The 16405-nt window shown below is 36.5% G+C and overlaps 1 protein-coding gene and 1 long non-coding RNA gene across 2 annotated transcripts; both read left to right on the forward strand.

The window, feature by feature from the left end:
* The first annotated feature begins 625 nt into the window (after window positions 1–625).
* Window positions 626–4280, forward strand: LOC130550455 (uncharacterized). The gene is made up of 12 exons (XM_057327937.1): window positions 626–735; window positions 1095–1163; window positions 1274–1378; window positions 1523–1612; window positions 1992–2090; window positions 2333–2477; window positions 3154–3234; window positions 3371–3479; window positions 3573–3625; window positions 3747–3876; window positions 3981–4055; window positions 4194–4280. Exons 2-11 carry the CDS (start codon window positions 1100–1102, stop codon window positions 4020–4022), a joined length of 918 nt encoding a protein of 305 aa, XP_057183920.1. The 5' UTR covers window positions 626–735; window positions 1095–1099; the 3' UTR covers window positions 4023–4055; window positions 4194–4280.
* Window positions 4281–9730: 5450 nt separating this feature from the next.
* On the forward strand, window positions 9731–13950 carry LOC130550456 (uncharacterized). The gene is made up of 4 exons (XR_008962420.1): window positions 9731–12641; window positions 12797–12908; window positions 13331–13358; window positions 13898–13950. It is a non-coding gene; the product is annotated as an uncharacterized LOC130550456 (long non-coding RNA).
* The last annotated feature ends 2455 nt before the right edge of the window (window positions 13951–16405 follow it).

Below are 16405 nucleotides of genomic sequence, written 5' to 3' on the forward strand. Positions count from 1 at the left end.
ATAAACCTTTTCAATATGAAGTAATTCATAATTTAATAACATCTTAAAACTTAATGCTCTTGCTGAGAATATTCCACTTTTATTTAAATGGTAATGATTGATTTATACCTGTAACCTTAAAGCACATACATAAATAACAACATTAAAAACAATGAATTTGTACATAAATGTTCACTGACAAAGATACTAATTGCCTAAAATGTGACGAGTAAAAAGCAGTAAGTGACTTATAGTATATGAATACAATCTTGAATATATCCCACAATATACAACAAAGCAGTGGTTTTTTTTCTTGTTTTAAGCCAACAATCATCTTTGAGGGAAAAGTCTTGTATTTCAAAATGTGTTTTGTTCAATGGAAAAAAGTCAGACGGGTTAAACTGAAGGACATGAAGATGAGCAAATGATGTTTGAATCAAACGCAAAACTCGAACTGAAGTTGACGTAAAAGTCTTTGACTTCTGCGTTGCGGCGTCAAGCGTTTTAACGAGACTCTCGCTCCTGATTGGCTGCTTTGCGTTCTAGCCCGACGTCACGAAGCCTCGCGCGTCCAGCAGCCAGATGTTATCAGCGCAAACTGCAAACAGTTGTGTCAGTGACCGGTTCACTCCTCGAGTTTGTATCGCTCACATCTTCGCTTTAATACGATTGAGAATCTGTTTGCTGTTGGATCTGTGTAAGATCTCAGAGCAGTTCACAGTTTCTGATCTGTAGAAGAGCTCAGAGCAGCGCGAGGTGAGTGATCAACATGAGTTTTTATCGACGTTAAGTGTGTCTAAACTTCACACAAACGAATATAAAGTCTTTGAAATGTATTCTCAATGCAGTCCTGTCACAATATTTGACGATTACTACAAGATAATCGTGGCCGAAGCACAATACGTGTTTATTTATAACTTTACCGCACGTTTAAAAAAACTGTGTAACCATCGACAAAATGTTTAACTCTGAATTATTGACAATATTATCACGTGTGTAGTATTAACACAATATCTATAGTCACGGTTATTGTTGTCATGATTACTGGAAAACTGCTCTTGTAAAAGTGAAGTCGATGTGAATCTGTCAGTGAATTGTGTTTTGTTATTTCGCAGAGAAAATGATTCAGAGCAAGTTCAGAAGTTTCAGGCCCGTCGGTGTCAATGAACAACAAACATATTCTGGTAAAGTTTGGCATTTTAATTGTAAAACCTATTAATGCTTGAGTGAAAGGAAAAGTGCATCGAGTTTCTTCTTGAAAACAATATTGAAGATGAAAATCTGATTTGTTTAGGTGTTGCTTCATTGAGTCCACGTCCACCGCCTGAGAGAAGCCCCGTCACAGAAAGTGTCATGAAGAGAAGTCATGGCTGCACCGTCTGTGGCCGCTTCAACCCTGGTGAGTTTGGTAAAACAACATAAAATCAGCGTTTCAATGTTTCATATCTTAAAAACTGTTTGTGGGTGAAGTAAAACACACAAGGTACATACAAACTGTTTCAGCATGTAATAAATCTGCTGTGTGGTTATGTTACTGTTGAAGCACTGCACCCAAAGCCGTCACCCAAGAAAATCGAATTCCCAAACGACAAATGGACCAGCGTGTGGAATCAGTGCGCCACACAGCGCACAGGTGAGCTCATAAAACATTGGGCCCATGTGCTAAATTACAGTCAGTCGCATGAAACGACACTCGTGTGAGTGTTAAGTAAGCTAGAACAATGAGAAGAAATATGCTGTATGTGTAGATTTATGAACGAGGCATTTATATAGCGCTTTTCTGTGTATTGTTAGGGTGTTTAAGCTGTTTACTGTGTGTTGTTGGTGTGATCTTGCTTGTTACTAGAGCATTTCGGCTAGTCAGGTGTTGCTAGGGTCTTTAGCTGTTAACTAGGTTGCTAAACATTTGAAGGGTCTTTAAGTTGTTACCTTGCTAAGGTATGCTAGGTTGTTAATAGGGATTTTTAGCTGGTAATGAGGTGTAGCTAAGGGATGAAAATCTGATTTTGCAGGTTCAATGTACCCACGTCCACCGCCTGAGAGAAGCCCCGTCACAGAAAGTGTCATGAAGAGAATTCATGGCTGCACCGTCTGTGGCCGCTTCAACCCTGGTGAGTTTGGTAAACCAGCGTGACGAAGTGAAATTTGCAGTATTTAAACTGTTTGTGGGTGAAGTAAAACACACAAGGTACATACGAACCGTTTCAACATCTGATGCTATGTTGCTATTGAAGAACTGCACTTGAACCCTCGTGCTAAATTCTCAATCAGTGAAATGAAACAACCCGTGTGTGAGTGTAAAGTAATACATGACATCTCTATTAACATGAAATAAATCTATGTTGATTGGTAGGTTTGGCACTGCCTCTGCTGAGCCAACAGAAGAAGCTCAGGACGGATAAACAGCAGAAAGAACCCACTCTGAGAAAAGATCCATTTATCCACTTATCCACTTCAGTAGAGTACCTGAAGACTTCTCTTCACGCAGCTCATCCAGAGTAAGACATGTTTCATTCTCATCTTATCAAGCCTTTCATTTGTGGATATTTTTGGGATTCGCTCCAATATGTGTGTGTATGTAACATCTAACCAAATGTCTGAATGTGTTCCTGATCCGTCCCTCTTATCGAGAAGCCATGGAGAAATGACTCCAATAAGAACCGAGAGGTTTTAAGAAATGTTTTTGAAGGCGTGAGCTCCAGGTGATGTCTAGAGAGGAGTCTCATCTCTGATGTCTCTGTGCTGGTTAAACATGAGATATCATTCGTTTTAGCCATCGTTGCTCTTACAGTATAAATGTATGATTTGTTCCAGAGGAAATCGTTTGGCTGTCAAAGAGAAGCAGACTTGAGATTATATTTTTATATGGATTTATGTTTTGTTTTATTGTAAATATACTGTACAGTAGAAGATGCTTCACCGTTTTCAACATATTTCAATCAAATGCTTTGGAGTGTCAAAAGAGATTTCCAAACATTTATTGCCTTTAACGCTAATAATCCAGAGAGATTTGACTATGAAAGAAAGACTGTATGACCCACACAGAGATCTGATCTCCATCATTGAGTCGTTTTCAGTAGTTTGCTCCACAGTTCTTTCCTGTACTCCAGACTTCACTCCTGAACTTAGTTGAGAAATGAATCGTGATTCTGAACATCATGTTTTATTACACAGGGATCGCAGTTTGATCTTCTCCATTCTTCAGAAAGACAGAGTCCTCACAACATTGAAGGAGAGATTAGATGGACTTGAAATGTAGGTGGACACATCACACATCCAAATATACACAATTCTTCTTCTGTTTCTTTACATTTCAGTTGTACACAAACAGTGCAGCTAAAACGTGTTTGAACTTGATTATTACTGTCACTGATATTTATTCTGATGGCAGGGAAATCAAGAAGCTCGAGGAGAGGTCGAAGGGGATGGACAATTACAGAGATCGTCTTCTGGAACACGTCCCACCTGAGGTGCAAGAAATGATGGAGAGAAACGTAAAGGTGTGTTTGCTCTTTTCTTCTTTAAATAGGATCCAAACACCATGCTTGCCTGTGATTTTGTTTATTTTCATACTGTTTGTGTGTGTAAAACAGGCCACCCAGGCTGACGGTACAGAAGGAAGAAACATGATGCTGCTGAAAAGCATGTGAGTTGTTTTTACACTGACAGATCACTGATCTAATGACAGTAACTCTCTCATTGATGTCACAATGACTACACATCAGGACCAGTGCTAGACCGTGTTTCTCATTTGTGTTTTTGTCTAGAAACCGGTCGATGGGCTCAATAGCTGAGCAACAGAAGATTGTCTGTCAGGGGATCACGAGCAGGATAGAGCTCGTTGAAAGACTGAAGCTGGAGATGAAGAAGATCTCCAAAAAGATGGCGGAGGACCAAGTAAGAGTCCAAACTATAGTGCACATGTGCTCCAACACATCTGAATTCTAAACACTTTAAAACTCTTTGTTTTGACATCGTGATGTTTTTCTCTTGTCTAACAGAAAGTGCTGTCAGAGATCAAATTTGAAAGATTTAGTAGGTGACCTGGAGATCTTCAGATACAGCGGAGCGCCAGGGTAGGTCCTTTGTCTTTGTGACATATGCAGGCCAATGAGTTTCTGTTGTCTCGGGGAGAAAACGGTTGTAATTTATGTGAATCTGCAGATCAAAACACCTCCATGAAAGCTCACTCTCTCTCTCTCTCTCTTCCACAGTAAACAGAAACCAGACCTGAAAACCTGGACACAGCAGCAGATTCTGAAGACCAGGTAAATAACAAGGTTTGTATTTTGAGCTTCAGATGAATACCCTACTAACAAGTTAGTATACCGCGTTTCTAAGGCTTGTTACTAGGGTATTTCCATAGTAATTAGGTGCTGCTAGAGTTTTTTTAGCTGGTAATTAGGTGTAGCTAAGGGATTTTAGCTGGTTACTAGGGTATTTTGGGTGGTAATTAGGTGTAGCTAAGGGATTTTAGCTGGTTACTAGGGTAACATGGCTGGTAATTACAGGTTGCTAGGGTGTTATAGCTGGTAATGGCGTTACATCTGGTTGCTTGATGTTTTTAGGGTCTTGAAGCTGTTTACTGTGTGTTGCTAAGGTATTCTAGCTTGTTACTAGGGTATTTCGACTGATCAATAGGTTTTTCTAGGGTGTTGTTGCAAGCAGTTTTTCTTACTTACTTCGGTAGCACCTTACAGCTTAAAAGCAGAATTCATCCTCTCTGTAGTTGCAGCAGCTTTACGTTAACATGCCAGAGGAGAACTGGCCCTCCCGGTTGAGCCTGGTCTCTCCCAAGGTTTTTTTCTCCACTTTTATACATGTATACATTAGGGGTGCAACGATACACTCAGCTCACGGTACGGTACATATCTCGATGCTGGGTTCACGATACGATACACTTCTCGATATTTTGAACAAAATTCAAAAATGAAACTGAAATTCAAATAACATTTATTTTCAAAATATTAACAATTTCAGTCACTTATTTTGTTGCACATACAACTTAATAAAGAATTTTAACATTTTAAGGCTTAACTGAAATTACAATTAAGATCAGTGTCAATTTTGACAGCAAATTTTGATTTGGGTTTAGTCATAGTCTTTTGATTAAAATGCAATTTTATCTGATCTGAACAGCGCTGGTTTCTTTTGGCTTACTTTATGTTGCATATCATGTTAGCGGATAAATTAACATTGGCATTTAAAAACGTTTGTGCTGCCTTTGTAATGAGTTTCGGGGTGACTCGCCTGCAGTCACGCTTCAAGTTTGCTGTGTTTTACCAGCGATTGTAAAGAAAAATATGACGCTTTGTAAACCACTTGGAGACACAGATTGTGTCTTGTGCTTCTCTCTCTAGTACCGCATATGTGAGATAAGCACACGTGACGCGCTGGCGCAGAGTACGTAGCGTCTTGACCGCTGAACGAATAGAATTAAACATATAGTAAAATATTCCCATCTCTCTATGATGCGCATCGTAACATTTTTGCATCGCGAAATATCATAATACGAAGTATCGTTACATCCCTAGTATACATATGTAGTGGAGTTTTGGTTCCTTGCCACTGTTGCTCACTGGGAGACTCAAACATAAACACAGACATCTTACATTTAATGGCAGTATATACATTCTATTTGCACGATATGGTATTATTGCAAATTTTTCTGGTATATTGTAAATATCTGGTATATTTTCAGCGCTGACAAAATCGTTTATATTATAATATTGTAAATAAACCAGCATCAGTAATAAGTATTATTATTAACCCTGATGACTAATATCGCATTGAGAATCTGCACATTAGAAACCAGCGGCAGTATCACTAACATTATTAACCGACTGATATCGCGTTGACACTGCGCAGACTTACTTCACAGACCTGAATGTCATTAACTCTAATTTTATTACAGTTTTTCTCGATTGTGACAGCAATTGTCACATCTCGATGTGAAACTGGCTACGCAAGTGTACGTCGTGTTTTATGTGTGAATAATTCATGAGACTAAATTCGCTCCATAAATTTACCCATAAGTACTGTACAACTACATTACACTGTGATATTAAGAGTGAGTACTAAATGTAAATGTAAGTCTTGTACATATTACACACTTTATAATATAATAAAGAATGTGCTTCGATTAATAATTGACAGTTTCTTATAATCCAATATAGTACTTATTTCAGTTTAGTTTCATTCATGTACATTACATAGAGAATGACTTGCAATAATACCATGCATTTTATTTATATATAATGTCTTAGTTTTATTTATTTATTATTATTAACATTTCTTTGAATTATAATCTGTGTAAAACTGCTTTGCAACAATCAAAATTGTGAAAATCGCTATAATACATTATACATACAGATAGATCCGTGTACCTTCGGATAATTCATTTATTCGTTTTTGTTTTCAAAACAGAAAAACGAATAAACCGTTCATTTTTTACATATTCCACCGTATACGAGACAAATTTTTGGTTTGTTTTCCTCAATATTTCTTTAAGTTCATCAAATGAATATACAACAAAACCAAAACGAAGCATCAAGTATTTTTCTTAACAGCGCATTTTAGTCCACCGGAAGTTCAGCTGCACTGCCGCCTCTGGCGACGAGTGGTATAGCACAAGACCACTCTCTGTAATTATACATATGTTTTCAGTGGCGTGTGCCACTAAATCCATAAACAACCATACAGACACATAGGTAGACATTTCTGTGCAATGTAGAAGTATATGGTTAATGAAATAAAGAATGTGTGTGCGTGCGTGCGTGCAAAGCTGACAGCAAGGGAGGTTTAACCATAGCCCCATTTAAATTCATAGTGAGAGCAGCTCGTTTTGCACTTCTGATACAATTTTGCACCTTTGTTTGCACTAAAAATGTGAAAGTTGTTAAATGTTAAGTTCATGAAAATGTTAAACATAAAAGACTGAACATTTCTATACAGCTCTACATGCATGATAGCTGTTTACAAAAATAAGCTGAGTTAATCAAAACCTGTCCTTATCATTGCATATTACATTATAGGCTAGCTGAGTTTGATAAAAAGTTAAAACTACTAAGAGATTGTAGTGAGTGTCTAAAAAAAGGTTTATTGTTAGGTATGAGAATCACCAGAGACTGCTCTCACTCTGGTCAGGGTCTGTTTGAACTGTTGCCATCTGGCATGCGTTACAGATCAGCCAAAACACACACTAGCTGATTTAGAGACAGTTTCTATCCCAGGACAATAAATATCCTAAACAGTTATCTACAGTAAATGTTCAAAAGTGACTCTGTTATCGCTCTGCACTTTAAGATCTCCCTTATCTGCTCTATTACCTTGTTGCTCATTTTACAGTGATTAGTCAAAATGCTGATTTGCCAATTTTTTGCAGAATCAGAAGAGCTTTATTGCCAAGTGTGCTTGCACACACAAGGAATTTTCTTTGGTGTTGGAAGCTTCTAGTACAGACATTCAACACAACGACAATACAAATATAATAAGAGTTACAGTCTAAAAGATTATAAAATGTGCATATATAAAATAAAAGACTATTGTACAGAAAATGGGGGATAATAACATATAAGAGACATTGTACAGGGTAGTATACAGTAGAATATACATATGAACAGATTGTATGTACTCTATTGTGCAAAAGGATAATGTTGTAAGTAGGTAGTGTAATATACATGTAGAAATAAAATGTAAATATAATAAGGCACTATAGTGCACACTATAGCAGTAGTGAAAGTGGAATATTGCTCTTAAGGAGCAGTTATGTGTTCAGGAGGGAGATTGCCTGGGGGAAGAAGCTGCTTCTGTGTCTGGAAGTCCTGGTGTTTGGTGCTCTGAAGCGCCGGCCAGAGGGCATTTTTGTCGTATTATATTACAAATATTTATTTATGTCTTGTGTTTTGTGTAAGAGGTGCTCTAAGAATTTCGTTGTTTGCTTTGCCTGCAATGACAATAAAAGCTATTTATTCATATTCAGGTATGCGAATATAAAGGTTAACCGGTCATAGTGACCCATGATAAAATAAAAGAAGTAGTGAAGAAATAGTTTTTATAATATACAGTCTGCTTGATCAACATGTAATGTCTCATATTACTACACACCACTCACTACATTTTATTAAGAATAAAAAAACAATAGAACCCTACCCAAAACACAATAGAAAATGTAATGGATTTATTAGTTATAATAGGAATTTAGTTATGGTTTTAATGCATAAAAACCCAAAGGTTCATAATGGTATTTACAAGGAAACCATTACATTTTCTATTGTGTTTTGGGCGGAGTTCTATTGCTATGTAATAGAATGTAACGTGCAATGAAAAGTACAGGTTTTTGATTAACTCAGCTTATTTTTTATAAACATAGCATCATGTATGTCCATCTACATACAGTATAAAATATAAAAGTCAAAACACTTCTACAAACAACAGTTGTATGTAGAAGTCTTTTGTCTTTTATGTTAACATTTTTACGAACAATGCAAACAAAGTCTCTCACTATACATTTTAACGGCGGCTATGGTAACCTCCCCCGCTGTCAGATACATCGCTGCCACGAGCACTGACGCATGCGCGTCCATATAGGTGCATTCTTTATTTCATTAATTGCGTGTATACTTCTACATTGCACAGAAATGTCTACCTATGTGTCTGTATGGTTGTTTATGGATTTAGTGGCACACACCACTGAAAACACAATATAATTACAGAGAGTGGTCTTTTGCTATACCACTCGTCGCCAGAGGCGGCAGTGCAGCTGAACTTCCGGTGGACTAAAATGCGCTTTGTTAAGAAAAATACTTGATGCTTCGTTTTGGTTTTGTTGTATTAATTTGATGCACTTAAGGAAATATTGAGGAAAACAAACCAAAAATTTGTCTCGTATACGGTGGAATATATAAAAAATGAACGGTTTATTCGTTTTTCTGTTTTGAAAACAAAAACGAATAAATGAATTATCCGAAGATACACGGACCCAGATAATATATTTTTTTTTCAAATCGATTAATGTATCAAGTATTTTTCTGATTAATCTACCAATTTTTTAAAAATCATTCTATTGTTTTTTTCTCGTGAATTAATTATTTAGTTAACTTGCCAATAAACTTCCACAAATCTTTTAACTTTTTACTTAATCCTAAAATAGCAAAATCTATTTATTTCTTGTAATAAAACAGATTTCTTTAAACGCAGCAGTGTAAGACTTGTCTTCTTCCCCCCTGAACACACAAAAACGGTTTGTTGATGCTTTCACACAAAACATGGCTACTGTTAGCTCAGTGGTAGTGAAGTTTTCAGTTCATTCTGTAGCAGAACAATGTCAAAGAGGTTTACTGGAGCAGAGACCCTGAGTCTTTTACTTGAAATGTATTGTTTATTGTTACAAAGAAATGATTACGCTGTCTCCCAATTAGTTCTACAATTTTAGGGTTTAGTTAAGTGTGTTTATAGATTTCAGTCTATAAACAGCCAGTGAGTACCAGAGCTATGTAGTGGACATTGATATTTCATGAAATTACTATTTTGATTCCATCAGATGTCACTACAAAAACAAAAGTAGAATTTATTTTCATCATAGCACTGAAACTGCGCTCGTTAAAATGACAAACGACCTGCTTATAGCATCAGATAAAGGTAACATCTCACTCCTAGTCCTGCTTGACCTTAGTGCTGCCTTCGATACTGTAGACCATAACTTACTTTTAGATCTCTTACACAATTATACCGGTATTCAGGGACAGGCACTGCAATGGTTCAGATCTTACTTATCAGACAGACATCAATTTGTCCATTTAAATGGGGAATCATCAAATCTAACGCAAGTAAATTATGGATTACCTCAGGGATCGGTTTTAGGACCCTTGCTATTCTCCATATACATGCTGCCCCTTGGAAACATTATTAGAAAACATGGAATTAGCTTCCGCTGTTATGCAGATGATACTCGGCTATATATCTCATCAAGACCAGATGATTCCTTGATTCCAGCTATCCAAATTGGCAGAGTGCATCGAAGATATAAAACATTGGATGACTTGTAATTTCCTTCTTTTAAATTCTAATAAAACAGAAATATTACTTATCGGACCAAAGACACGTGAGCAGAATATTTCGGATTATAACCGGCAAATTGAAGGCTGCAGTGTTACTCCAACAAATACAGTTAAAGACCTAGGCATTATATTAGATAGCAACTTTTAGAAAAGTCATTTAGAAATCACATCTCAAATGTCACAAAAACAGCCTTCTTCCACCTTAGAAATGTTGGCAAATTATGAAATATTCTATGTGTTGCTGACGCAGAGAAGCTTATTCGTGCATTTGTGACCTCAAGACTTGACTACTGTAATGCACTACTTAGTGGTTGTCCTACATCATGAATAAACAAACTACAGTTAGTTCAGAATGCAGCTGCCAGAGTTCTAACCAGGTCCAGAAAATACCATCACATAACCCAAATGTTATCAAGCCTTCACTGGTTACCCATTAAGTATCGTATTGACTTTAAAGTTCTTTTAATCACTTATAAAGCCTTAAACGGTTTAGCCCCTACCTACATAACAGAGCTTCTACCACACTACAACCCATCACGCTCTCTTAGATCTCAAAACTCCAGACTTTTGATAACACCTAGAATAACTAAATCCACCAAAGGGGGCGGAGCTTTCTCATACGTAGCACCTAAACTCTGGAATAGGCTTCTCGATACTAGTCGAGGGTCAGACCCACTCTCCCAATTTAAATCTAGATTAAAGACACATCTTTTCAGCCAAGCTTTCACTTAATGCAAAATATGCTAAATAAACCACCGGGAGACTGCATTTATTAGATCTTATTTACTAGAATGATCTTGCTTGTTCTATAAACACCATGAACTGTGCTGTGTTTGACCTTTTTTGTGTTTTTCAGTTTCTCTTATTTTCTCCTGTAAAGCTGCTTTGGGACAATGCACTTTGTGAAAAGCGCTATATAAATAAAATTGAATTGACTTGAATCAAACTGAAACCTGTAAGCGCCTGAGCGGAAAGTTCTACCAAAGTCACTCTATGGAAAAGCCTGCCACCTTATGCTAAAAACTCGTAACGGCCGATGCTATCCTTAGCCTTTATGCTCCAATTGTAAGTATTCCAGACCCATACATCTCCATATCACAAGACAATTTTTGGTACTACCAGCGAAAACAAACTCAGCATGGAGAGAGAAACGTATGCGTTCTGTAGCTGGAAATACAATCATTATTTTGAGTTTATTTCTGTCAAAGGCAAGAACATTGTTGTGCGTTGTCGGTCATGTGGAGGTAAGCAAAACCCTCTCTCCTGTGAAAAACAACCTGAAGAGGCAGTACAGCACGGTTAAACTTCTGGAGAAAGTGACGTCACCGGGCACGGAGAGCAACGAATCAACTTCTACTGTCGAGTGCCAGGCTGCTATTAGCAACATGTTATGTTTTGTCAGACTAGTTTTTGCTGCTCTTACGCCGTTATATTTGTTATATGACGAAGAAATCATCATAAAAATATGCAGAAGCACTAGTTAATATATACAAGTTATAAGAAACTAAGGAGAAACTTTTTACATTATGGAGGTTTAGAAATACTAGTTAACATATGAAATTTTTTTTAAGTTAAAATGTCACAGTTTTATTATTATTATTATCTATGACAGGCTTTAGTGTGGCATAAGCAGAAATAATGTATTAAAATAATTAAAGACGAGATAGAGTACAGTAGCATATGCACTTCCCAATAAAGTTTAGTCATGAGAAGGCTAAAGAGGTTATTTTGTGTTTTTGAGGGGTGGGGGGTAGTAATGTAACGAGTAATGTAACTAATTACTTTTGAAATAAAGTAATCAGACCAGTAACTTGATTACTTTTAAAAGGAGTAATCAGTAATTTAATTACATTTCCAGAGTAACACTGATGATGACAGAATTTTCGTTTTTGGGTGAAGTATCCCTTTAATATGTGTTTCCTGGAAAGGTTCTTATGTATCTTAGGCTGGTCTGCAGCCCTCTCAGCTAGCTATACCTCATCACTTTTGACTGAGTTCACTCCGCTATAGTGGCCACTGTGGAAAAAGGCTTCTTTACATTGAAATCTAAATAAATTCTAAAGTTAAATACACCGTATATAGATGTGTATTCTTGATGTCCATCTATCACTTTAAAACAGGAATGAGGAAAGATCAATCCTACAGGACCCTTTAAGCAGTAAAAGTACAAAACGTTTATGCATGTAACACAGCTCAACCAATAGGATTAAACTGATGTCATATAATAAAAAATCACTGTAGCAGTTTCTTGTAGCTCAGTTTGTCATGCAACACAATCTAGCACTTGAATGTTGTATAGTTCAGTAAAGTACATCAGAGGTGTCCAGTCCTGGTCCTGGAGGGCTGCAGAGTTTAGCTCATCAAGATCCTGTCTTGGTTAAGTTAAAGCGAAACTCTGCAGGACAGTGGACTGACTCTGGACACCCCTGAAGTGTGCGAACTTAACTTTTCATGTTACACTTAAGAATGTCTGCTAATAACTGAAATAATAAGAAGTGTGTGTGTGTTGGGTCTAGGTCTGCACAGTTTGGAAACGAGAACTGGCAGAGAGCGAAGAAAATGTATATGGAGTCTGTCATGAGACACATGAGACAAATGGAGCAGGTAATGGTAGCAAACTACACACACACTACACTACTGTGTGCAGTCAAACAACTTGAGTGTGTGATTGCTCAGGGTTGTGTTCTTCCAGTACCTGGAATCAGTCCGGCCCTCATCACATTCAACACCTGCGCGCGCGTGTTGTTTCTTCTTTGCAGGTGTGATGACTGAACTTCATCATCTGACGAACACAGTCGCCGGGCAGCGTTACGGTCAGCAGTCAGGACATGATGGAGGTCACTGGCAGCACCCAGCAGATCTCACCCGAAGGTTAAAAAACATTACTGTCATGTGAAAAGATGCTTTTGTACGTAAATTGTTAAATATTTGTACATTAATGATGCTTGTTCTACTTATATAGATGATTCTGAAGTGTAAAAATGACATTTTCTTAAATCTGACTGCATGTCGCAACAAGAAATTTCAAACTGACAGCACCCCCGCAAACCTTTTTCTGATTTTACAAACGTTCTTCATTTCTTCTGTTGTTTGTTTCCTCTCTTTATGTTTGTAGAAACATTTTGTAGAGATTTTTCTTTTCACTGTTGTATATGTACAGTATATATCTTTGTTGTCTGTGTTTGGAAATCTTACATCTTTATTTTTGTGGATAGAAATGTGTCAGTCTGCTGGTTAGTGTTGTGCACTGAGACGTTTAAAGTGTTTTTGTGTGTTTGTTTGTACGTTCACAGTGTGTGGTGTGGTCCTTATTTACTTCAGGTACAATTTTAAGCTTTTATAACCTTGCATTATAAATTGTAAACGAAACATTTTTTCTGCCTTTGATCTCATTATTCTTCACATATGAAACCAACTGTTTGAATAAATCCTAAAATGTATTTATTCCCTTAAAAATGTGTCATTTGTTAACTATTGTATTATTAAGTCAAATCCTCATCTTTCAAATGAAAATTGTGTCATCGTTTACTTACCCACTTGTCGTTATACATCTGGATGACTTTCTTCTGCAGAACACACAAGAAGATATTTTGAAGAATGTTGGTAACTGACGAACACAAAACAAATGTAAGTGAATGGGTGTCAGTTACCAACATTCTTCAAAATATCTTCTTTTGTGTTCTGTGGAAGAAAGAAAGCCATATAGGTTTGAAATGAAAAGAGGGTAAGGAAAAGATGACACATTCTTCATAAAAATATTGGTGACACTATAATGACTATTTCACATTTAGTTATTAGCTCCAACTCAAGTGTTTGAGATCATATCTGTCTTACTTTTGTCCTTTTTTGTTTCTTTTCAGATTGTTCTGTAGTGAAGATGGACTTGAATTCCTTTGTATGTAGTTATAGCTGGTTTTTATATTTCTCATTTTATATTTAAGAAATTGTTACTATAAATAGTAATATTTATATGTATATATAATATATGATAAATAATTGACCAATATTGCATTATTTGAAAGTTTTTATTGTTATTAATGTTTTTGTTCTACGTGTTCTAGCTGAATGTTGTTTAATTTAATATTAATTTAATATTAATATTATTATTTTAATTTAATAAATGTTGTTTTATTTAACACTGGCTATTAGTTATATTTTTATATTTATCATTCTATATTTCATACCTAAATAAATAATGAAATGTTTCTATTTTATAGTAGATAAGATATATCTAATACATTTAAGTGTTATGAAAGTGAACACAAACAGATACGATCCCCATTGTTTCTCAAGCCTTCTAGTTAATAATATTAATAAGTCTTTGTTATTGCATCTGAGGAAAATGTCTGAAGCGATGGATTCACCAGCTGCAGCTGTCCACAGAGGAGATGCAGACGATGGTCCAGATGAGGTGCTCAGGAACAGACTGAAACAGATAACTGCTCCTTAAGAGCAATATTCCACTTCCACTACTCCTATAGTGTGCACTATAGTGCCTTATTATATCTACATCTTATGTATACATGTATATAACACTACCTCAACTTACTAAATTATCCATTTGCACAAGTGTACATACAATCTGTTAATATGTTTATTCTACTATATACTACCCTGTACAATGTCTCTTATATGTTATTATCCCCCATTTTCTGTAAAATAGTCTTTATTTTATATATGCACAATTTAGAATGTTTTAGACTGTAAATCGTATTATATTGTATTGTCATTGTGTTGAATGTCTGTACTAGAAGCTTCCAACACCAAAGAAAATTCCTTGTGTGTGCAAGCACACTTGGCAATAAAGCTCTTCTGATTCTGATTCTGATTCTGAAGCTGGAAACAGTGTCGTCTGAGGAGATCAAGTAAGAATTGTGCTTATCAGTTTATTTTTGACATAGAGGTTTGTACCCCACATCAAGGTTGTGTAGGAGCTGTCATCATTGTGTCCTTGAAGAAGACACTTAAGGGGATAGTGTACCACAAACTCAAAAAATGGTTTCCATACCATGAAAGTTATTGGCAACTGAGGCTGTCAGTCACTAACGTTAGGCTCCAGATCCACCGAGGGGGGGGGGGGCATTCACATTTCGTGTCTTTTGCGCGCGCAAATCTGTTATTTTAAATGTAGACATGCGGCAAGCGCATCGGCGCTTCAGATCGAGATAAAAATATTTAAACTATTCAAAATGCCGCACATGTAATTTGTCCACTGGCCTTCATTGACTTTTATTTATCAGACTTAATAATTATATTGATATGTAAGGAATAATTCAATTATTCGAAAGGTAATGCACACCCCGAGGTGGTAATGCGGCCACGATGCGAAGCATGAAATGTCAATGTTTGTCATGTTATCGTCTTTAAAATGCTGTGGATGGTAGGACTACTTTCTTGCGCATCTCATTTCAAGCGTCCGTTAGAGTGAACGGACTCGGAAGCTTGAGCCACTGCTACTGTGTGTGATGTGCAGTCATGTGACAGAAAAGCCAGTGATAATAAATGATTTATTCCTCGTAGTGTTTATATCATCAGCAGTAAAAAAATCACGTAGGTCTATCAAAATATATTTGTTATCAGTTATGAGCAGCATGAAGAGAAAAACAAACCATCTGTATGTATAACCAGTAGGCTATCGGTGTTTATTAATGCATTTTGTTTTTCTATTTACTTATTTTATTTATTATTTATATAGGCACGTAACCAGTCTGTGGAGGCAGAATTCTTGTTGGTTGGTAGGGGATCAAATACTTATTTCACTGACAGAAAGGCAAATCAATTTATAACCTTTATATAACTTTTTTTAATATTCTGTCTCTATCAGTTAAAATAAACCTACCATAAACATTATAGACCCTTCATTTCTTTGTAAGCAGGCAAACTGACAAAATCAGCAGGGATCAAATAATCATTTCCCTCACTGTACCTTCATTCTAATACAGACTAGCAAACCACTTTCTCAGATCTCTACATAAGTTGACTATCGTAGCATGATGTTTACACGCCGTACAGTGGGCTTTAAACGTGCAGAGCAGGAAAAGCACAAATGCATAACATGGGTGGACACAGCTCTGGAAACAGAACACCACAGATCAGTGAAACTCATTTGTGTTATGTTGTGTCCTCTGCAGTACTCCTTCAGGCCACATGGCTGTCTCAATAAAATGTATTATTCACAGATTATGCATTGATCAATTTAGATCAAACAGAACAAAAAGACAACAGATTTTACTAATAGATCTACCGATGTGTGTAAAAATAATATAATGATGCTGGCGTATTTCTCATGTCATTTTCACCCCTTCTCATATGGCTCCAAATTAAAGGTGAAAATTTGTCATTTTTACCCCCTCTACAAATTAGTGGAT

Source organism: Triplophysa rosa, unplaced genomic scaffold (assembly GCF_024868665.1).
Source record: "Triplophysa rosa unplaced genomic scaffold, Trosa_1v2 scaffold338_ERROPOS106439, whole genome shotgun sequence".
NCBI classification, from domain to species: Eukaryota; Metazoa; Chordata; class Actinopteri; order Cypriniformes; family Nemacheilidae; genus Triplophysa; species Triplophysa rosa.